The following is a 22,384-nucleotide window of genomic DNA, read 5'->3' on the forward strand; positions in this document are numbered from 1 at the left end:
TTTCAAGGACGGATACCAGTGAACACTTTTATTTATTGGTAAAACATAAAAATCTAGGTCTCTTAAGCCCAATCTCTCCAACTATTTGGCAAGCTCCATTCCAAGTCTGTGCGGGTGGGCAGCAACGAGAAGGAAGGGTCTCCTGCTCGGAGAGATTTATTGTTGCTTCGGATTTCTGTCCTGCTTCCCTCTGAATTCTCACCAATCCGGACTCTTGTAAGGTAGATGGAGAGAGGCCCGGATCCTAAGTGGAGGACTGGCCCCATCTGTGTGGGACTCAGTCTCTCCAGAAGTTGTGTGGCCCAAGTTGAGCTTGGATGACCGTGTCGGCGTCACACACACACACACATCCCCTCTTCACAACTGACATGCAGAAGTACACGAGTTTAATAACTGCAAATGAACAGAAATGACAACAGGACACAGATACAACACAGTGCAAGGGGGTGGGGGTGGGACACTGCATATGATCACAGCGACCAAGGAATGATTCCTTTGGTCCCTGAGGAGTCATGAGACGCCTGACTCACGGCACCAGGAACCGCACACTGAGGAAACCACCAGCCTGGAGGACCGGCAGCGGCTCTACTGCTGAGCTGGGCACGGGGTGGGGCTCCCCGTCAGAGCGCCAGCGCTCAGGGGTGTCGGGGCTCAGAGAGCGCTGTGCTCAGCATCCGACATCGGGAACGGGCCTCCTCAGGGTGCTCTCTGTCCCTAATACTAGTTGAAGAAACAGGTCCCCCCACACAGGGTAGCCAGGCCCCGTGACACCCTGTCTCTGATACATAGCAGCATCGCACACCACTGCCCCCACGGCCAGTGTCACTCTGTCTGTAAGCACCCTCTGGCAAACGGATTTCAGAGAGAGTGAGCGAATCCAGAGGATGCAGGAGGAACCACAGTGGTGGGACTGGAGGGACAGGAGCCAGCCGGACGAGCAGATGTGTCCCGTCGGGTCTCTCTCAGGCATCGTTGAGATTGCTATCACTCAGGAGCACCTTCTCTCCAGGTTTGAAGGCTGGCATCCCAAGGTAGGGGCAGCTGGCACAGCGGAAAGCATCACCCAGGTAGCACTGTGGAGAAGAGACACCCACACAGGGAAGCTGAGGGCAGCTTATCCCAGAGACACAGGCCAGAAGGGGCCCTCATTTCATAGTGTGGCACAGCGGCCTGAAGGAAATGGCTGGGTGCATCTGTAGGTCCAATTGGAACCCAAATACTCAAGAGTTTTTAAGATCTCTGGTTTCACGAAAAACAATTGTCTCAAAAAGTTCCTTAGGAGGCCATATTTCTCTGTTCTCAGCAGTTCAGATCACAGCCGAGCTCAGCCAAGTGGCTGAATAACATCAGGCCCCCTAGGAAGGAGGAAGACAGGGGCCTCCCCTCTGGCCGGGCGAGTGCTAAAGACCCAGGAGATGAGCTCTCCTCCCCGTTGGGACCCACACACGACACAGGACACGTCCGTCTCTTACTAAAATACTCGGGCAATGACTCCTCACAGCAGGAGCTGGTCTGTGCTTAGCTTAGTGGAAGCCCAATACTACTGGGGGACTGTGAATAGTCAGTAATGATCCAGATACTTACGTTTCCACAAGCTGACTTGGGTTGGGAGCTCATCTGTCCCCTTGACTTCTCTTTTTCCAGTTCTTCTGCAAGGCCACAAGTGCTGGGGGAAAATCAGTAGCTGATGAGTGACATTCGCCACCACCCAGAAACTCCAAATCCTTGGCAGTGCCAAAATGTGCTCTAAGATTCTTCTCTTTATCCTGGGGTGTCATAACTCAAACGCCTACAGGGCCAGGCAGATAAGATAAATGCGTGGGGCTGTTTAGGGAGACAGCAAGAGCGGTGGAGAATGGGGGACCCACGGGAGAGGCCCTGTCTACAAAGGCAGCCACTACTCAGCCTCAGCTGATTAACATTGTGGGGGACAGCAGACCCAGTGCTGCCATATTTTCCAAAGTTAAGAACAGAAAAACACATTAGGATTTTTACTCGAAATCTCCTGATTTGTAAACGCTGGCAACTTTCACATTTAAAAAAACAATGAGAATGAAGCAAGCCTGCACCCCGCCAGTTAACTTTTTACCACCCTTTCCATCTCCTTATAAAACTAATGTAAAAATACGAGCTTGTGCATTCCCAGGTTAAGAGGACAGACTGAATGCAGGCACCTGATTTCACTTTCCCTCAAAATCCCACCAAAACTGCACTAAGACAGAAACCCACAGAGACAAGGACTATCGCAATGCAGCGCTGGAAACTGTACAGCAGACAGAGGAGGAGAACTGACTGAGACAGAAGGAAGCTCAAGTCCAGGCCGGCAGTGAGGAACGCCGGGCATGAGCCCTCACTTCAGCCCGAAACCCTAAAAGGCCTGGAATGGGCAGCACCAGGAAGCCCCTTCTCTGAGAAATGTATCCAATCCAAAAGGAAAGCCCCAAGGATAGGACTTTGGGACGACCCTTAAAAGGCCTACCCAGGTTCCCTTTACTAAAGCACAGTCAACAAGTCCCACCTGGATGCTCAGAGCTCCCAAGAGAGCTTTCCATCCTCCACTCTTACTCAGGAAGACGACCCACAGTCACCAGGCATCTTAAGAAAGCGTCCACAGAGAAGTCAGTAAACTCAAAGAAAAAAGCACGAGCAGGAAACAGAGACGACGCGGGGTGAAAAAATCCTCGAGAGAACTATCACTGTCCTCAAGAGAAAAGGGAAGAGATCACATCCACAAAATAAAAACAGGACGCTGTCTTCAAAAAAGTCAAGAACAAAAAAAGGAATCCTAGAAATTAAAAACATGATAGTAGAAACCAAATGACACAGTACAGGTTTTGGAGGATAAACCTGCGGAAATTTCCCAGAAAGGAGGGCATAAGGAAAACCTGAGAGAAAAGAAAACTACACGACAATCGAAGAGACCCAACATCGAGTGACAGGTTACAGAGAGAGAAGACAGAAGTCATACGCAAAATAAAAGAGTATTTCCCAGGACTACGGATAGGACTTTATAGGCTGGAAAGATGAACTGAGTGGCTACTGCAAAAGGTAAAAACAGATTCCTATTCAGGACATGTGATTACAAGATGATACTGGGGATAAAGAAGATTCTACAGACTTCCAAAATGGAAAAAGAGATCCTAGAGAAAGATCAAGAAACAGAACGGCCTCAGATCTCTCATCACAATCACTGGAAGAAAGATAGGACTGTCTTCAAAACTATGTAAGAAAATTATTCCTATCCAGATTTCTGTATCTAAATTACCAATCATTTACAAGAGAAAAAAGGCATTTTCGGCTACACAAAGTCTAAAAAAAAAATCAAAAAACAAAACCCACCTCTCAGGTAAAATCTACTGTAGCATTTGCTCCACCAAACCAAAAGAAAAAACCAAGAGGAAGTACGGGACCCAGGAAACAGAAAGGCCCACATCAGACAGAGGGACGGGAATGCTCAGGGAGCAGTGCAGGGGTCCCATGCCAGCTCTGCTTGGACAGAAGCCCAGTGCACACTGGAGCAGTGGGGTGAGACAGACATGTGGAAGGCTGCCACCGTCACAAACCACTGCTGCGATCCTAGCAACCTTTTTACCCGCGGGCAGGCGAGCTAGTCCAGATTCTGTCCTCGGCTTATCTTGACCCTGTGCTGATAACGTTCAGCGTTCCCCTCCAAACCCTGCTGGCCACCCAAGGACACCCCATCCACCCAGTGCAAGTGCTCTGGCTCATCTGCTCCTGAGAGGAGCTCAGGCCAGGGAGAGCTGAGAGCAGAACGCACAGAGCAGCCCGCTCCTCCGGACCGTAACTCATCGGTCATCCAGTCACCGCGCCACACTCCAACCCTGCCAGGTGTTCTCAGTGCAGCACGCCCTTCGTTTCCCAGAACTCACTCCTGACTCTTCTCACTGACCCCCCAAAGGGGCTCTTGTAGAAGTGGGGCCAGAAGACCCCGTCGAGCTTCTCTTTCCCTGGAAGCCTTCCGAGATGTGGAATATCGACCTTCCCTTGCCTAGTCACATTTGGGCTTCACAACTAAATACACTGTTTGGAGATTCAAATAGGTGGTGAACTATCACACAAGCCAGGAATGAGTAGCACAAACTCAGGAGGTTGGTAACCGCTTGTGGGAGGGCAGGAGATGCAGCTGGGGAAGCACGTAGAGGCGACTTCCAAGGTGCTAGCAACGTCTGTGATTCTTAGCCTGGGCCATCAGTACACGGGTGTTCATTTTAGTATTCTTTCAAGTGTGTCTGCGCAATATACTGCTCTGCACGCACAACACATTTCACAACAAACATGCTCTAATAGCAGTAACGTCCTGCGATTCCCGGCACATCAGACGCTCCCCGCGGCGGGCGGTGCAGCCCGGCCCTCGCCAGCACCCACCAGTTCCTGCAGGCCGTCCTCTTCTTCCCTTCCCCACAGGAGGCAGCCCGCAGGGAAGCTGGATCCGGCTTCTTCAAATCTTCCGGGTCCAGCAGGTCATCCGAGTCAATGAGCTCCTGGAGAGCGTTTGATGCAGTTAGTGACAAGGTCACGGTCTCTGCTAACGAAAAGCTGAAGAGGTCACTGGCGGCCGTAGCAGGCCCACCGTGCATGTAGAGAAGGCACCCACACTCCTACTTTGTTGATCACCCTGCTCAAGCTGACCACTGCAGGGACCCAACCTATGTGCACGGAAGAGACATTAGGCTGCGAGGGACTGGGAACTAATTTACAGCGTGTAGAGAATATATACGTGTGTGTGCAGGGCGCAGGAAGAACAAAGAGAGAAGGGTTATATTCATTTGAACATATAAAGGGCTGTCATAGGAAAAGGAGAATAAAATATTTTCTATATATTAATTCCAGAGAAAAAGGTAAATACTGATACCTTTGTGTAATTATTTGATAAACGTGTGGACAATGAATCTAAGTCCATGAGGGCACGAACCACAACCTGTTTTGCTCACCACTGGAACTTCAATGGTCATAGAAATGCAGAACTTTATTACAGACAGCGCTGACCAAAGAAGGGAAGCCTTGCTTTTAAGACAGTGCGCGCTGAGTGACTCGCCCAGACAAAGGGGCCAACGTAAATAGTTTCGCTGACAAACTCTTTTCAGGTTTATACATGCTTACAAGAGTCTCCAACATATCACATGAAGTGAGAACAAGAAAATCTGTGTGGAAAAGAGATGCTGAAAAAGAAATTTTAAACAGCAGTAATGTGGAGTTTCCTTCTGAATCCAAGTGCCAGGGACGGGCACAGCCACAATGCTGGGCTTTGAAGACGTTCACACTTGACGTCCAGAGAGGCCACTTCAAACCTCGACCACTCATACCCGAAGCGGGACATAAAGAAAGCAATCAAGTGACCACAGCGTGACTCACCACGCTGTCATCCTCCATGTCGTTGGCTGAGAGGGTCCAGAGCTTGGCAGCTGCAGGGTCCACAGCAGGCTTCCCTGAGTCCAAACAGTAAAAGAACAAGAGCTCACAAACGCAGCAGAAACAAACGACAAGCATAGTCAGGGCCTTCTATCGAGACTCTAGAGAACACGCTGGACTGGGAGTCAAAAGACTTGGGTTCGAGGCCCAGCTCTACCACTTATAAAAGGCAGGACCCGGGACAAGTGCTTTCTGAGAGTAACAGAAGCCATCCTTTGTTAAGCGCTTCTAACCAGATGCCATATCAAGCATTTTATAACATCATCTAATTTAATACTGCTAACAACCTCAGGAGGCATTTATCATCCTGATTGTGTAGATGAGGAAACAGGTTTAGACACTGAGGCCAGTTATACAAAGCCACAAATACAAGTCTGTCTAATGCTTTTGTTTTTTGCAGGAAAAGATTTGCCCTGAGCTTACATCTGTTGCCAATCTTGCTCGTTTTTTTTTTTTCTCTCCCCAAAGCCCCAGTACAGGGTTGTACATGCTAGTTCTACGTCATTCTAGTTCTTCTACGTGAGCTGCTACCAGAGAATGGCTATTGACGGACCGGGATGTGAACCCGGGAGCCAAAGCGGAGCGCAATGAACTCTAACCACGAGGCCATCAGGGCCGGCTCTGTCCCATGCCTTTAACTTTCACACTATACTGCTTTCTTCTCCTCATCTTCGATTTCCTCTGCAGAACATGGGGTGAATGGTGCTCCCTATATCTACTGCAGGAGACGTGAGGATTAAGTGAGAAAGTGTGTCAAAACCATCATAAAGAGCAAAGCTTTAGCTTCACATCAACCTGTTACACACAAGAAAACAGGTCCCAGAGCTAGAGTGTAACACAAATCTGTGGGAGACAAACCTCACACCTCCGGGTTCTCTGTCGAGGCCAGGAGAAAGTAAGGAAGGGCCAGACAGAGACCACGGATTCAGTGCGGCAGGCCCTCAAAGGGGCCTTGGGGGGAAATGCACCCCCAGTGGTCACTGTCGCCACTGGATGCTCAGACCTTCCACCAGCCACCTGCTCCTCCAAGCTGTCCCCACCCATTCCAGAACCATGACTCCAAAGGTTAGGACTCCCAAGGGTTTCTTGGAGCCTTAGGCTGAACAGTCAAAAGAGGGCAGTGTGAATGTACTATAAATTTCTGCATACCTCACAGCTGGGACATTTCTTCCCAACTCAGGCATTAAAAAATAGTGATAGGAAGGGTGAGAGTGGTGGCAAAGGGAGAGGCGTAATTTTCTGAGAAGAAATATTTTTATAAGTGTCTTAGGATCCTCCAAGAAGAAAAGCTGACTTTACTGGCACAGAAATAAAGGACAAAGGAGAGAGGCACAGGGCACTCTTATTTACCATTCCCACCACTGTGAGGTCTTCTGAGGATAAATGTTGTAATTCTGGGGCCAGGAAAGACTTCCTTAGCTAAGCTATGTGACTCAGGCCTCGAGAATCAGGCCGCCTCCGTGTCCTCTGGTGCAGAAGCGGCTGAACTGCACAATACCTATGCATTATTTCAGTCTAGGATCCGAAAATGTCCAGGACAATAGTACACTAAGCATTCTTCTATTTGGAAATGACAGAAATTAAGGAAGGACTAACCCTCTAAAAATATCACCAGCTCGTTTAGATCTCTGCCTCAATTTCTACGACGTCCTTCCAGGCCCATTCAGACAGAAGAATGTCCCTAGGCCAGCCTTACCTGAAGGAGAAGACTTCTTGGCAATAGAAAGCTTAAGTTGACTAGAAGAACCCACTTCAAAGTTGGGTTTTTTGCCTGTGATCTGCACAGAGAGCAAGCTGTCACTGTGGTACCCCAGGTGCTCCTGGACAGACTGCATCTCCTCAGGACTTAAGGACTCCCGCTGCAGCTGTAATTCAAGACATCAAAAGGATTACGCCACACTCCTGCTACAAAATGCTGTTTCGCTGTGGCCACCTAGACAGGAGCCAGATACTCACTTCCGTGGATAAGCACGTAACAGCGGGACATCCTTACGTAACAGACCTCACCTCACGCCTCACATTCAGTTTCTCAGGGCCCAGAACCCGAGAGTGTAACTTTTGTCAGCGCGTTTCCTTTAAGCCTACCCTCTGGAAAGGTTTAAAGTACTTATCAAATATCGATCTATTAGGTGTAGCGCTGTGCTAGTCACTGTGGGGCTGCAATGACTATGACTGTAAAGATGAATCAGAAATGGTCCCACAGAAGCGGGTCGAAGCCTACAGTGGGGAAGCATGCCCACAATGAAGACAGCAGTAACCAAACAGAAGGAAAAAGAACCATGGGGGAGGGAAATGCTTTCTCTGTTCCTTGGGAAGAAGGAGCAGACAGTACAGGTAGAAAAAAGGATCGGGGTGCTACTTCTGTGTCCAACAATTATAGGATGGTTAAATAAATCACAGCCCATCTAAGCACCGGACAGCGTTCAGTATTAACAAGAACAAGGGGAAGTACGCTGAGGTGGTGAATGTCTAGATACCTAAAAAGCTAGTGACGGAACAATACATGCACGTGACCTTACTGACACAGCAGTCACCACCACTAAACCAGTTTTGAGACCAGAATGTGCCCCAACCCACATGGGTACAAGCTCACTCTCTTCAAAGGAGATTTATTCCCAGATGTTTGTCCTTTGAGGCAAGCACTTCTCAACTTGTTTCCTAGCCTAAGCCACACTGATCCCCTCGCCTTCAAGGCTGTTACTTCCCCCGATTCTCTCTGTATCGTCTGACAAAGAGACACTGGCTTTAGCCACCCAAGGTTTAAATTCCCGGGAAAGGCTGTCTACCAACATACCTCTTTTACTTCCACCAGACCAGACAGAGTCAGGGCCGAGCACAGCTTGGATGCCGTCCTCACCTTGCTGTTGTTAACTGCCAGGAGGAAAACCCTGTTAACAGCTTTACAGGTCAAAGCAGGAAAAATAATAAAGGCTCCATCCTGTCTGGGTCGGCAGGCATTAAAACAATAACAACCTATTCTGTTCAACATATATATATTTTAGTGACAGTATTTTAATTTTAAAAATCCTTTTGGTTGTTCACAGTGCACCTACCTATGTTCTCAAGCGTTAGATAAGAATTCCATTATTATTATATCTTCTGCTTCTCGGAAATACCTGACCTTCCAGGGGATGTTGGACAATGACTGAGAAAGGGGCTGAGGAACTGTAGGGCTCATAGGTGCACTCTCCATATAATTCGACAAGAGACACTGCGCTTAGCAACCCAAGGGTTAACTCCAGCAAAGAAGGCTGATCTGCTGCATACGTCACAAGTTTGTAGTTCCACGTAAACTACCTTTATACATTTCAAAATACTTTCACTTCTACTATCTTATGATGAAACAAGTGATCACATTTTGATGGAAAGTCTAGTAAAGACTGCTAAAAATTCAGAATTGAATGACTCTGACAGCTTCACCACCGAGCAAAAAAGAGAAGTTTCTATCCCTTGGATTCAACCATTAGTTTCACATGAATCAACAGTAACCTCATCACTCCCAGACTTCCAGTTATTATTTTTAAGTTTTTTACTTTGAATTAACTATAGATGCACAGGAAGTTTAAAAAACAAGTTCAGGGAGGTCTCTGGGACCCTTCACCTCGTCTCCCCATGGCAATATCTTACACAACTACAGTACAGCATGAAGCCGGGAAACTGTCACTGGCAGTCCACAGAGCTCATCCAGATCTCACCAGCTTTACACGCACGTGTGTGTGCAGTTCTATGCAATGTTATCACACATGTAGATTCATGTAACCACTACCACACTCAAGACACAGAATGTTCCATCGCCACAAGGAATCCTTCACAGCCTCATACACCCCCTCCCTCCTATTCCTAAGTGCCTGTAACCACCAATCTGTTCCCCCTCATTATAACTTTACTTCTAAAATGTTCTATGAACAGAATCATGTAGCATGTAACCTTTTGAGACTGGATTTTTTCACTCAGCATGATTCCCTTGAGATTCATCCGAGTTACTGCACGTATCAATAGTTTGTTTCTTTTTATTGCTGCACACTTTTCCATGGGATGGACGTACCAAAGTTTAACCATTCACCTGTTGAAGGATCCAGCCATTTTCAGATGGGCAGTTCCCTTCTACTATACCACCTAATGGGTCAAAGATCACAATTTGTTCAGATGTGCTGCTTCAGACTCTTACAATAATTCATCCCTAAGGAGACGGCTGGGCTATATGAACAGTGATCTCTAAATGACGACTCCTGCTCAGAGAGAGGCAGCAAACACCCCTAAGATTCAACCCTGTTACACTCCAGTCTTCCAAATGAAGACTTCCTTACCCACAGCTGTCTCTACTGGCTCTTTCAGAAAAAGACATCCCCCGGGCCGAAGGATCCGGGCCACCTCAGCCAAAATCTCAGCGCTGTGCACAATGCTGCTTCCAGGAATTACCCCCGACAAAACGATGTCAAAGCTCGACTCTTTGTGGGCAGCTGCAAAGAAGGAAGATTCAAGTCAGCAATCCCCTGGGCCCCAGAAGCAATCTCCCGCTCCCTCCCAAGCCCCCACAAAGGCTCCGGGCCTGGCCCTGGGAGAACAAACGCCCACCTGTACAGCAAACGCTGTTATCCCACCATTACTAGCAAGAGGGGCACCGCCACTGCTGCCCTGCTCTCCCTCAGCCTTTAACTAACTTCATATCCTTTTACATGTTCAGGGAAAGAAGTAAAAAAGGAAGCTGAAGAGTAAGCCTTTTGAAAAGTGCAGAATATCTAAGGAACAATAACATACCTGCACAAATCATCAACTACACTCCTAAATCCACTATATCTCAAGTAAAAAACAACACGGGGACCGCCCACTCCTATCACGGGCCACGGCAAGCAGAAACTCAGCTATCGAGGAAGCACAGAAGTGCAGCGTTCCCATCACCCCCTCACCCCAGCCTGGAGAGAAGACCTGGGTGGGCACTTACACTGCAACAGCTGGTTGATGTTTTCCACAGACACGTGGCCCTCATCGCCAGTCAACGCCTGAAGCTTATCCACCAGGTCTTTCAGAGCCTCCGCGGGGCAGGACTTATCCCAGATGACTGCCACAAACTGGCCCACTGAGATCCCAAAGTCTGCCATTCCTGCAGCACTGCAGACCTAAAACCGTGGGCCATGGGAGAGCCAAGACTGAGCAGGGACAAAGTGCAATTTCCTCCCCGGAGTACCAGCAGACGAGCTTAGATCACAACCTAATTCTGACCTCCCAGGGAATGCTGACCACATTAGCAAACCTTACTGTCAATACTAGAGTCTGAGGAAATGAACCCATTCCCTCTAGGTTTCATAACCGCAACGTTCCCAAACCACGCAGGTGGCTCCTTGGTGAGAATCCTGACTAGCAGTCAAGTAAAGAGGCTGAAGACAGAAGGATTATTTCCTCTTTGATTTGTGACAACTCAGCTTGGCCAGAATATAAAAGACACAGGACATTCATTAGGCAGAAGTATGACTCAGCAAGGAAGGCAAATAAATTGGCAGACACAACCCAACCACATGCTTAATGTTTTTTTTAAAAAGAGACAACATATTTAAATTTAGCAAATTGGATATGATATTTTCCCTTTCATTAAAATATGAAAATTCAATTCCACTGAATTTCCCGTGATCAACAGTATCCACTATGTCGTTCTTTAACGTTTAACACTAGCCAGACTATTCAAAGCACTTTACATCCATGATTTCAACTGAAGCTCAGAACAACCTCAAACTAAATATTATCCCCATTTTACACCCAGGAAACTGAATTTGCCCAGTTCAACCAGTAAGTGTTGTGTGGATAAAGTAAGAGCTGAGATTCGAATTTACACCCATAGGACTGCAAAGCTCGGGCTCTTAACCTACGGAAATTTCCCCCAAGGATCCCCTTTCTCTTCCACTTGATACTCAGCTGAGGCTAGAAGTGCTCACAATGAAACGAGGTCAGGAGATAGTGCTCTGCTCAGTTCCTCCTTTCTCTCTCAAACATTAAGGCTGCCGAGTTTCCCATTTAACAAGTGCCGTAAAGACAAGCTGTGGGAGAGGGCCAAGCAGGGATCAGGCTCAAACTGAACACCTCTGTCTTCCGCAGAGGGCCCAACTCAGCGACAACGCCGCCACCACAGACACTCTGGGGCTGACTTTAGACCACGTTCCTTCTTTAAAAATGTTCACTTCAAATGACGTGCTCCTCTGCCTACAAACCATGCCCCATTAGCCAGTTATCCTTAAATACTATAATACCTTATCTTCTTGCTCATTTCCTAAAGGAGTTACTAAAGGTTTTCCTTTCTAGAGCATCTACCTAGTGTTCTAGACGAATCTAGTGTTCTGGGTTCAGGTCCTCCATAATCTGGCTCCACCTGTATCTCCCCCCTCTCCAAACTGAATCCCCCCATCTTCTATGAAAACCTGTACATTTTCACTCTGTCAAGCCTTTCATCTGGTTCTTTCCATGTGGATGCTCACTCTTCAGTATTCTGACCTGACTGCAAGCCGCAGTAAAAGGATGCCAAGTGTTATCACACAAGCAGGATGCCTTAGTCATTGAATTGTGGTTTTTAAATCCCTAAAAAGCACACCATCAAGAACTGAAACCTTTATGCTGTTAACTGTCACGTGATGTGGGAGAAGAACCCTTGCACTTTAAGGTAAGCAACTCGGGGTCAATTTCCCATTTACGAACCAGCCAGGGAAGACAGAAATATGGATTGCTGGGCATTAAGTCATAAGAAATAAATGACCTGTTTCTAGAACAATGTTGGAACAGGTTCTCCCTTGGGACAACAGAAAGAGATGACAAGCTCCCCGTCCACCAGTGACCACTACAACCTTGCACTATCCTCACAGGAAACCCTCATGAACGAGGGGCCCAAGGTTACTTATTAGCTAGAGAAAAACACAGAGCCAGATGCCTAGGCTTCTTCAGCAACCTCTGTGGGGGCCGAGTTTCACAGAGCACAGGATCTGAACGCAGAGGGACTGGGTTTCCGTCCACCACTGGATCTTCTACTTATGAGCTACACGACCACGGGTCAGTCATCAACCTCTCAGTCCAGCATCTCAGTCAACATATTTAGAAGTATGACTCAGAGCCCAGTTTCACAACTTAAAGGAGGTGGAGTGAAGAAGTCACTGTCATGTCACTGAACCTGCTTGTTCAGCCCCCCCCATGCTGACAGCCGCACACGCCCACAGCTCTTCTGAACAATTACTGGCAGGCAGTGAAAGCAGAGTGAGAGAACAACTTCTGGAGATGCACTTGTTTGAAGGCACCCACCAAACAAATCTTGAGGCATCTGGCTCCTCTTAAAGACGAAGAGGGCCAAAAGAAAAAAACAGGGTTGAAGTTCCGGTATCAGTTCAAACCAAGGATCAAATCCTTTTAAGTCAGGCGCATAAAAAATTCTGAAAATACTGACAGTTATCAGAAAGGAAAATTTTAATTAAAACGAACTGACTGAAGCTCGTGCACCTACATGCACAGGCATGTACGCGCCAAGCGCACGCACACACACACACATACAGAGAAAAAAGGTGACAATCAGAAAGGAAACAGAAAATTCAAAGGAAAAGAAATGGAAGACTTTGTCTGCAGGCAATGAAGTGTGTGTCAAGAGTTAAGGGTTTCAGAAAAGACACCCAATGCTAGAATTTCCACAGGAAAGGCTCCTCTGATGATAGGTGGACAGAACTCAGAAACAAAACCTCATGGAGAGATGAGCAGCGCTTTACCGAAATTCAGAGCTATGGATCTGAAATTTTAACACCGGGGAGTAGCTCTGACTTAGGAGGGCTTCCCACACGCTCATGCAGGGGAGAGCAAGATGTTTTGAAAAGAGAGTTGATAAGGGGTGTGCACAACAGACACAAAGACCAGGGCCCAACTGCAAACACAAAATTTACAGAGTGCCATGCTTGCTTAGCTCCTGTCGTCCCTAATCCGTAACCCCAAAACCCTTTACTTCTTCCTAGTAACATGAAGCCTTCCCTGATTATCTACAGCGCAGTGAGGCGCTCTGCATCTACGTGTCTGTTTAGTGACTAGTCCGTGACCTCCCTGAGTCACCCAGAGCTTGGCACTCGACGTCAGAACGAACGCCACCAGCCTTTCCAAAACATGCGGATCCTACCAATCACCTGGGGCGTTTGTTAAAATAAGATTCAAGGACTACACCCAGATGTACTGAATCAACTCTCCAGGAGAAAGATCTGGGTACCGATGTATTAATAAGCATCCTAGATGGTTCTTCCGAGCCGGCAAGTTGGGGAAATACTCAGTTATAGGTTCAGGTACCCACCCGCCCCCGAGACCGAACTGCAGCTCCCCCAACGTCTGAGTAGAGGGCGTGAGGCCCAAGGTCCCCACAGCCGGCTACCGCAGACGCGGGTCTCGGACCCAGGTCTCCCGCACCCCGGCTCAGCGCGGCTCCTGCTCGGCGCGCTGCCCGGGGGTTCAGGCCGGCCGGGGCGGGAGGGCTGGCGTAGCCCCGATGGGCGAGCAGCGCGGCGCCAGGAGCCGGGGCCCCCCACGCCGCTTCCCCCGGGGCAGAACCTCGCCGGGGTCCTCGGGGAGGTGGCCATGCCGCGGACCCACCGATGGACGGGGCTGGGAATAGGATATGAGAGCATTTAGGGACGAGAGTGGGCCGGGAGGGGACCGTTGAGGGAGTTCGGGCTCTCGGGCCGCCAGAACAGCGCTCACCTGGTGCCCGGCGCTCGCTCCCCGCACGTCCTCAGCCACCGGTTCCGCGCCTCGCGCCTCTCGCGAGAGGAGGAGACTCCGGGCGCGCGAGGGGGGCGGAAGTGGGAGCGTCGCGCTGGCGTCGCGTCGCCAGCGGCGGCGTGCCCGCTTCTAAGATGGCGGCGGCGGTGTCCGGCGCGCTCGGTCGGGCGGGCTGGAGGCTCCTGCAGCTGCGGTGCCTGCCGGGTGAGGGGGTGGCCGAGCCGGAGAGCAGGGAGGAGCGGGGAGGGGGCGCGAGGCCGACCTGGGCTGGGTGCAGGGCGGAGGAGGCCGCCGTGGCGGCCAGCGAGCAAGGTGAGGTGAAGGGCACGGACGCGGAGTCGCCGGCGTCGCGCACTTGAACGGGCCGCCTGCTGGCTTCTGCGCTGGTCTGGAGCCGTGATGGGCATGAGCAGCGGAGCAGGCCTGCCACTCCCATTTAATGCAGTTAACGGGGCGCTGGAGAGGGTTGGAGTGCGCAAGGTCACGTAGCGTGTCGGTCGCCGCACTGTCCGACTGGGACCCGGTCTTTGGGCCGGGACCACTGGAGGGACCGAGCTGGGAAGAGCAAGAGCGAGCGCCCAGTCCATCATTTCATAAGTCAGTCGTTTCCCCTCTACTTCAGTAGTTCTGTGATATTCTCCTACCACCTTTGCCACTGTATTTCAGTATTTTTGTTTATACATCTGAGTTCTTAAATATATAGACTTTTACTTAAAGGAGGAAACTATATCACTACCCTAAGCAGAAAACCAGTGTCACCGTCCATAAATAGAACGTATGCATTGGCACATTAACGTAAATATATAACTAATGAAATAATAACTGTTCTTCTGCATGTTACCTGAAATCTTGTGAACCGCCGTGGTTCTGCAACATTGCTTTGGGACCCCCCCCTGCCCTTTTCATAGTTTTATGAATATTTGCTCCATTTTTTCTGTACAGATACTATTGATATTCTTACACATACTGTGCTGTATTTCTTTTAAAATCGTTGTTCCCTCAGTCCATAGATGTAAAAAAATGAGTGCCCTTTTGTCGTTTTTTACAAAACTCTAAGTTAAATGTTTAGTAAAAGTGATGCCAGTGACCCAGCACATCCACTCCTAGGTATGTACCCCAGAGAAATGAAAGCATATATCCACAAAAAGGTTTGTACAAGTGTATTCAAAACAGCTTTATTTATAATAGCCAACACTGAAACAGCCCAGATGTCTATCAATAGAATAGTGTTTCTTTCCTTCTTTCTTTCTTTCTTTCTTTTTGGTGAGGAAGATTGTCCCTAAGCTAACATCTATGCCAATCTTCCTCTATTTTACATGTGGGATGCTGCCACAGCACAGCTTGATGAGCTGTATGTAGGTCTGTGCCCAGGATCTGAACCAGCAAACCCCAGGCTGCTGAAGCAGAGCGTGTAAACTTAACCACTACACCACCTTGCCAGCCCCAGAATAGTGTTTCTTAATGGAATACTACTCTACAATAAAAACTAACGATTACTGATTTACACAAAAATACGAATCAATCTACAAAAATATACCAAGCAAAAGAAGTCTTACACAAAAAGGCCATATTGTATGATTCTATTTAGATGAAATTCCAGGACAGACAAAACTAAAATGAAAAATTCAGAACGGTGTTGGTGGGGAATGACTGGTAAGGAACATGAGGGAACTTTCTGGGGTGATGATAATCTCCAGATAGGGGTTCAGGTTATTCCAGTGTATACATTTGTCACAACTCGGAATTGGCATGTTTGAGATTCATACCTTTCATTAAAAGTAGGTGTGACCTCAATAAAAGAACAGTAAATAAATACTGAACTCTAGTTAATGATATGCATGCTGAAATGTTTAGAGCTGGAGAATACGGAGGTCTGCAACAAATGCATCAAAAAATAAGATGGATCGATGAATGAAGAGTAGGAGGGATGGCTATCTAGCACCTAGGGGTAGTTATACAGGTGTTCATGCCACAATTCCTTCAACTGGTCTCTGTGTTTGAAATTGTGTTTAATTTTTTTTTTGGTGAGGAAGATTGGCCCTGAGCTAATATCTGTGCCCATCTTCCTCTATTTTGTATGTGGGATGCCTGCCACAGCATGGCTTAATGAGCAGTGTGTAGGTCCTTGCTTGTGATCTAAACCTGTGAACCGTGGGCCATCAAAATGGAATGTGTGAACTTAACCGCTATGCCACCAGGCCAGCTCCTAAAAGTTTTTATCATAAAATATTGGGAAAGAAAAAAGTAGTACGAGCCTATGCTAGGAAACACAGTGCTATACTTTCCAAAAGCCCTTTCCTAAAGTAAGTGAGGTGTTGCAGTATTGCAGATGAGAAAGCAGATAGAGATGCCATGTGAATACTGGGGAGTCAGTACTCAGCCCTTCTCATCGCTAGTCCAGTGCTCTTGCCATAATAGATGAATATCTAACATTTTACAGGTCACTATCATTTTTTGTTTGGGCCTCACAACGCTCCCATCGAGCAAGTAGAGATTATTACTCTTAATTTGCACATTTTAAAATCACACTTTTTGAGATGAAATGGTTTTCCCATTACCACGCAGCTAACAAATGATAGAAACAGGCTTAGAAGCCAGGTCGTCTGTTTCCCAGCTCATACTTTTGCCTCCACAACCTGTCGCAAGGTTGCCAGTTTACCTGAGATTTTCGTCTGGGACCCAACACTTGGATAAGTGGTTCTGGAGTAGACTCTGTCCTGCTTTTCCTCTTCCCCAGCCTTCATATCTTTCTGGGTCTCAAAAGGTCTTCTCCATTGAGTGTCCCTGACTGACAGCCCGGTTTCTGTTCTAGTGTCCTCCTGCCGACCAGCCTTGGTGCCACGTGCCTTCCGTGCTTCAGCTGTGCAGCTAAGGTCTTCAGACGAGCAGAAGCAGCAGCCTCCCCCGTCTTTTTCCCAGGAGCATTCGGAGACACAGGGGTCAGAAGAACCCAGTCCCGACTCTTCTCGTTCACCCCCCAGGTAGGCACCGAACCCCAGTCCCCCCATTTCTGGCCACTCTGCATCCTTGGGTGTATCTCTTCTCCTTCTCCCCCTTCTCACCTTTAATCACTTTAAAGACTATCTTTGAGAGGAACTTTTTTTTTTTGTTAATGAAAATGGTGCTTGTACATTCTAAAACATCTAAACAATAAAAAGTAGTTCACAAAAACAGAGCAAAAATGACCAGAAATCACAAACCCAGAAATAACTCTGCCAACATTTTTGTGAATATCCTTTCAGATGTTTCTCTAAGCATATTTCATGTATAAACCTCTGTATATAGTAAATGATTAATTACACTATACACTATACATGCTGCCCTGGAACCTGTGTTTTTACTCAACAGTACATTTTTAATGTCCTTTCACAGTCTGTATTATTTTAATGGTTGCATAATATTCCAGCAAATGGCAGTTCCAAAATTTACTTAACCTATCTTTTATTGATGAATATGGGGATTTTCTTCACTAGGATGAAAGACAGTGTAATAAAGTGTGTGATTCAGCAAGAGGGACACTGAGTCAAAGGATGTGCACATTTAACATTTTGTTACATATGTGAGCCAAATTGCCCTTCAGAAAGGTAATAATAATTTACATTTCCATCAGATATTTTTTCTTCTTAATTCTACCACTGAGAAGTTAGTTCCTTTAGCTCTGAAATTAGAGTGTTCCCAGTCATTTTTCTGGTCTCCTGATTAAAGTACTTCTCATTTCGGTTTAACAACTATTTTCTGAGGGTCTACTTTGTACCAGGCCCCGTGAGTAATATGACTACTATCCCTGCCCTCATGCAGTCAGTCTGGTGCAAGTACAGATAAATAAACAGTGTGCTGAGGGCTATAAACAGGGAAATCCAGGGGCCGTGGGAGCACCTGCCTTCCTGTCGTGTGAGCCTTCCTTGCTCACTGGTTCCCCTCCCTCAGTGACTATACGGGAGGGGAAGGACGATGTGATTTTTACTGCGTTTGCTTTGAAACTCTGCTACTGACACAAAGGTAGATGTCCTCCCAACATGTGCTTCAGGGAGGCACAGAGCCGGTGGTCTCTGGTGGGGCACATTTTGCTGCCAGGCAGCAGGGGGCGAGATGAGGTGTGCTGGGCTCTGTCCCCATGTCTCTTGGATTCGGGTCTCAGGTACACAGACCAGGGCGGCGAGGAGGAGGAGGACTATGAGAGTGAGGAGCAGCTGCAGCACCGCATCCTGACAGCAGCCCTGGAGTTCGTGCCTGCCCATGGCTGGACAGCGGAGGCCATAGCCGAGGGAGCCCAGGTGCGTGTGGCTGCGGCGGGGTGGCCTGACCAAGGTCAGCCAGAGCAGAGGGCCTCCCGCTTCTTCCGGCCCAGCTCAGAGCCCCGCACTGCTACAGGATTTTCTGGGTTTGGGGTGGTTTTTTCCCAATAGGGTGGAAATGGCTTTATTTATAAATGATTTTTTCATATAGAAAAGATCACATAGAGTTGGTTCCTGGGAGTTAGGTTCTAAAGGCAGCCCATTAGGTAAGCATTGCCTATGATCCAAACTACCGTATTTCATTGACTCTAAGATGCCACTGGTTGTAAGAAACACCGTTATTTATGTGTCACTAAAAATGAAAAATGCTATCTATTAAATTAAGACACATCATCAATTGTATGATTCACACCAATGGCTTAAAATGAAAACGTGTGCATCCTAGAATTGATGAAATATGGTATTTGAAAACTCCCAACAAAGTACGACTTTGGAGACCGACACACCTTGTTTTTCTCAGTGAGCTGACAGTCAGCATTTCCTCATGCCCTGGAATGGACTGCTGCTTTAGATGAAGCAGTAGGCTCGTGTTTCGGCCGTGTGGCGCAGAATCGTCAAGCATAGCCAGACCATCCTGCGAGGAGTCTGTGAGCACTGAGACTGAGGGAATTACAGACTCGGGTCTCCCATCCCAAGCCTGCTGCAGGACACATGCTCCTGAAATGGGACAACGGCCAGCTTTGCTGCTGTCCTTAAATTTAACTGTCATTTCTCTTGTTGTCACTCAGTCTCTCCCAAGAGCACATATGGTGACAGAAGTCAAAGTGAAATGTGTATACTGTGTTACTCCACTGTGCACTCATTGTGAAAACTTTGAAGAATACAGATATAAAACAGAATGTAAAAGTCATCTATGTACGCCAAAGATCCTACTGTCAACATTTTAATCCCTATTCTTTCAAATTTTAAAAAAACTCACTTACTAATCATTCATTCTTTAAATGTTTGTTGAGCAAGTAGTGTGCACTAGGCACTGTGGCAGGTCCTAGGGGCATCATCATGGTGGAGGTGGACACAGGTCTGCCCTTGTTGAGCGTCCAGTCTAGCGACATTAATCAAATGCATACGGATGCGTCCTTGTACAGTGTCATAAGTGCTGTTGGGAAGGGTACTGTTGAGACAGCATGGAGGGCCCTGTCGCGTGAGGGTGAGGAGGTGTCGGGGGAGGCTTGGAACTGAGAGCTGACGGAGGGGTAGGCTTTTCCTGCTTTGGAGGGGGTGGGAGGTGGACGAGTCCAGAGGGAGAAATGGAGAGCAGCCTGCCATGTTCGAACAGCCAGAGAGAACCATCACACAGGGGGTGGGGGAGGAGGCTTGACCTGAGCCGGCTGCGGGAAGGTCATAAAGGTCATGTTAAGGAGTTAGGCTTTTATTCTAAGAATGATTGAAGATAAAGGATTACATTTGACGTTTTAAAACCATTTTGGCTGCTGGCTGAAAATGGATTAGAGGCAGTCACTGCGGGCTGCTGCCAGTCATGCGGGAGAGATGAGGGTTTGCTGCCTGGAGCAATGGCAGTGAGTGTGGATACAAGTGGGTGGATTTGGTGATGTAGTGACAGAGTGATGAGATGGCACCAGAGTTGCGGGTTTGCATGTATGGGTACCTGGTGCTGTTTTCTGTGATTAGGGCCACCGGAAGAGGACCAGGTTTGGGGAAGGATCATGGGTACAATCTGGAGCTTTGTTGAGTATAAAGGATCTTTGGGTCAACAAGGGGGCCCCTGAAGCACGCAAGTCTAAAACTTGAGGAGGTATCTGGACTAGAGTACGTGTTTGGGCATTATCAACATATGTACATGGTAATTAAACCACAGAAGTGAGTGAGGTTGCCTAGGGTGACACGAGTGTGATGTGAGAGGACAGGAGTCTGGGCCCTCAGGGCTCTGGCATTTGAGGGTGGGAAGAACAGGACGAGCTGGCCTGGACGACAGAGGTCGAGGAGCCTGGTGTTGGAGGCAGCGCGGGAGAATGCGGGTTAGGCAACTGGATGTTGGTTGCTGTGGCAGCGGCCGGCCGTCTCGGGGGAGTACCGGGTCAGGAATAACTCAAGCGGGTTGGGGAGTAAAGGGTAAGGGAGTGGAGAGGCGTTTGGCTGCGGAGGTGTGTGCCAAGCAGGGGAAGTGGGCTGGGAGTTTGAACACGTTTGAACACTGATGGGAGAGAAGCGAGGTGAGGGCGAAGATACAAGAGAAAGTGGCAAAATCAGGCTTGAGTTTCCTTGGAGGCCAGGATTGTGAGACGGGACAGCGGGCGGAAGGGCTGGCCCTAGGTGGATTAGGGGCCAAGTTAGAGGAGACAGCTGCGGAACCTTGGGGGAGTTCCCAGGGATGGCGGCTGTTTTCCCTGTGGTGTAGGTGTGGTTGTCTCGTGAACCTGAAGTAGGAAAGAGTGGGAGGAGACAAGGGTCGGGAGGTCGTGGAGAGGGTGGGAAAGAATCATTGCAGAAAGTTGTGGAACCAGTAGAGGCCAGAAATGTAGCAGGATTATTTGGAAAGATATGATTATACTGAATATTCTATGGTTCTTTGGCTTTTTTCACTCTGCGTTTCTCCGTTTATAGTGGCTGCATAATACCTGTTGTATTTACTTGAACTCAATTGATAAACATTTGGATTGTTTCCAGTTTTTTAGTGTTATAAACCCATTTGTACAGCATATTTAAGTACATTTCTGCTTGGGTTCTTTTTTTTTTTTTAAAGATTGGCACCTGAGCTAACAACTGTTGCCAATTTTTTTTTTTTTTTTCTCTCCCCAAAGCCTAGTTGTATACTCTAGTTCTGAGTCTGGTTGGTTTCTTCAGGACAAATTCCAAGAAGTGGAGTTGGTCTTTCAGGGAGAGAACCAATCAGGAGTTAGAAACTACACCAGTTGTTCAGACAGAGAGAATTTAATACAAAGAATTGTTAATAGGTGTAAGGTTGGTAACTAGGTAACTGGAAAAAAAAAAAACCACGAAGGTATATGGAAGGAGCAATTGCAGGAAGTGGCTCCATCCCCAGCGCTAAGGGCAGAGTTGGAATTACTAAAACTGGAAGCTTGAAGGAGAGGCCCCGTGGAGGTGAGACCCAGACCTCTGAGGGGGAGGTGCTGCCCCGCTGGCGCTGGTGTCTCTAAGTTGGAGGAAGAGTCCCTTGGGGCTGGCACGCGACCTGTGGGGGCTGGAGGCGTGGTGGAGTGGCTGGAGGGCAGGGAGAGGAGGAGCTTGTCCTGCAGGTGTTGGGAGAACCGCAGCCCGGGCTCAGCTGCCGCCACGGTGAAGGAGCAGCCACGGTGAAGGAGCAACCCCTGGCTGGCGCTCACACACCACTAGCAGATAAGTCAACAGGAAGGAGCGAGTCCCTCCTTCCTCCAGCCGCGCAGTCTCCCTCCAGCGACCCTGTTGGCAGAGAGCCCCCCACGGAGCCAGCAGCGTGGTTTGCAGAGCCCCCCCCTGCGTCCCGAAGCCAAGGAGAGGAGGGCAGGTTGGGAGCTGAGGGACAGTAACTCAGCGACTGGCCCGGAGAGCGCGGATGTTTTTGAGGTTCCTGTGACGTGTGTATCGGAGGCAGTCTAGCCTGGCGGTTACGGGCTGGAAGCCCCCGTTTGCCTCTGTAAACTGTGGATGATGGTAATCCCCGCCGGCTGGAGTGCCGAGAGGCTGCAGTGAGATGGTGTGTGTGTGGCGCTTAGCAGGGTGCCTGGCGCACGGTGAGCTCGCGGTCACCGTTCGTCCTGATGCTGCTCCACTCCCATGTGGATGTGAACGTGCCTCATTGCTCTCCAGAGGGCTGTGTTCTTCCCCTAAAAGAGCCCCTTTCCCGCTCCCAGCGGTGGGAGTTGAGAGTTGATGTTTCTTCTGTTCCTTTTCTGCCCTCTGTCCCTGCTGCTCTCAGGGTTCTGCCACCAGTAGTTGCTCAGTGATTGCCCTATATCGGGAATAGCAGAGGATCTTTGTGG

At 48.4% G+C, this 22,384-nt stretch overlaps 2 protein-coding genes across 3 annotated transcripts in view; one reads left to right on the forward strand and one right to left on the reverse strand.

Moving 5' to 3' along the window:
• CIAPIN1 (cytokine induced apoptosis inhibitor 1) lies at positions 1-14,673 on the reverse strand. Of its 2 annotated transcripts, none has more exons than XM_008540916.2 (9): positions 14,131-14,673; positions 10,373-10,547; positions 9,738-9,890; positions 8,225-8,301; positions 7,127-7,295; positions 5,374-5,447; positions 4,387-4,502; positions 1,585-1,666; positions 1-1,073 (listed from the first exon to the last, which is right to left on the reverse strand). In XM_008540916.2, exons 2-9 carry the CDS (start codon positions 10,527-10,529, stop codon positions 963-965), a joined length of 939 nt encoding a protein of 312 aa, XP_008539138.2. In that variant the 5' UTR covers positions 10,530-10,547; positions 14,131-14,673; the 3' UTR covers positions 1-962. The 2 variants fall into 2 exon arrangements, with proteins under 2 accessions (XP_008539138.2, XP_070469806.1); XM_070613705.1 differs by having other exon boundaries at positions 14,023-14,141.
• COQ9 (coenzyme Q9) overlaps positions 14,199-22,384 on the forward strand; it is a 14,057-nt gene continuing 5,871 nt past the window's right edge. The window contains exons 1-3 of the mRNA XM_070613704.1: positions 14,199-14,355; positions 16,964-17,132; positions 18,290-18,425. Of these exons, the coding sequence (XP_070469805.1) occupies positions 14,286-14,355; positions 16,964-17,132; positions 18,290-18,425 (375 nt within the window). The 5' untranslated portion in view covers positions 14,199-14,285. The remainder of the gene's footprint in view (positions 14,356-16,963; positions 17,133-18,289; positions 18,426-22,384) is intronic.

This window comes from Equus przewalskii, chromosome 3 (assembly GCF_037783145.1).
Source record: "Equus przewalskii isolate Varuska chromosome 3, EquPr2, whole genome shotgun sequence".
Taxonomy (NCBI): Eukaryota; Metazoa; Chordata; class Mammalia; order Perissodactyla; family Equidae; genus Equus; species Equus przewalskii.

Coding starts and splice junctions, on each gene's coding strand:
- CIAPIN1 (XM_008540916.2), bottom strand. CDS start 10,529: ATGGCAGACTTTGGGATCTCAGTGGGCCAGTTTGTGGCAGTCATCTGG. Junction 9,891..10,372: donor CATCAACCAGCTGTTGCAGT/GTAAGTGCCCAC, acceptor CCTTCTTTGCAG/CTGCCCACAAAGAGTCGAGC. Junction 7,296..8,224: donor GTCTGGTGGAAGTAAAAGAG/GTATGTTGGTAG, acceptor CTTGAATTACAG/CTGCAGCGGGAGTCCTTAAG.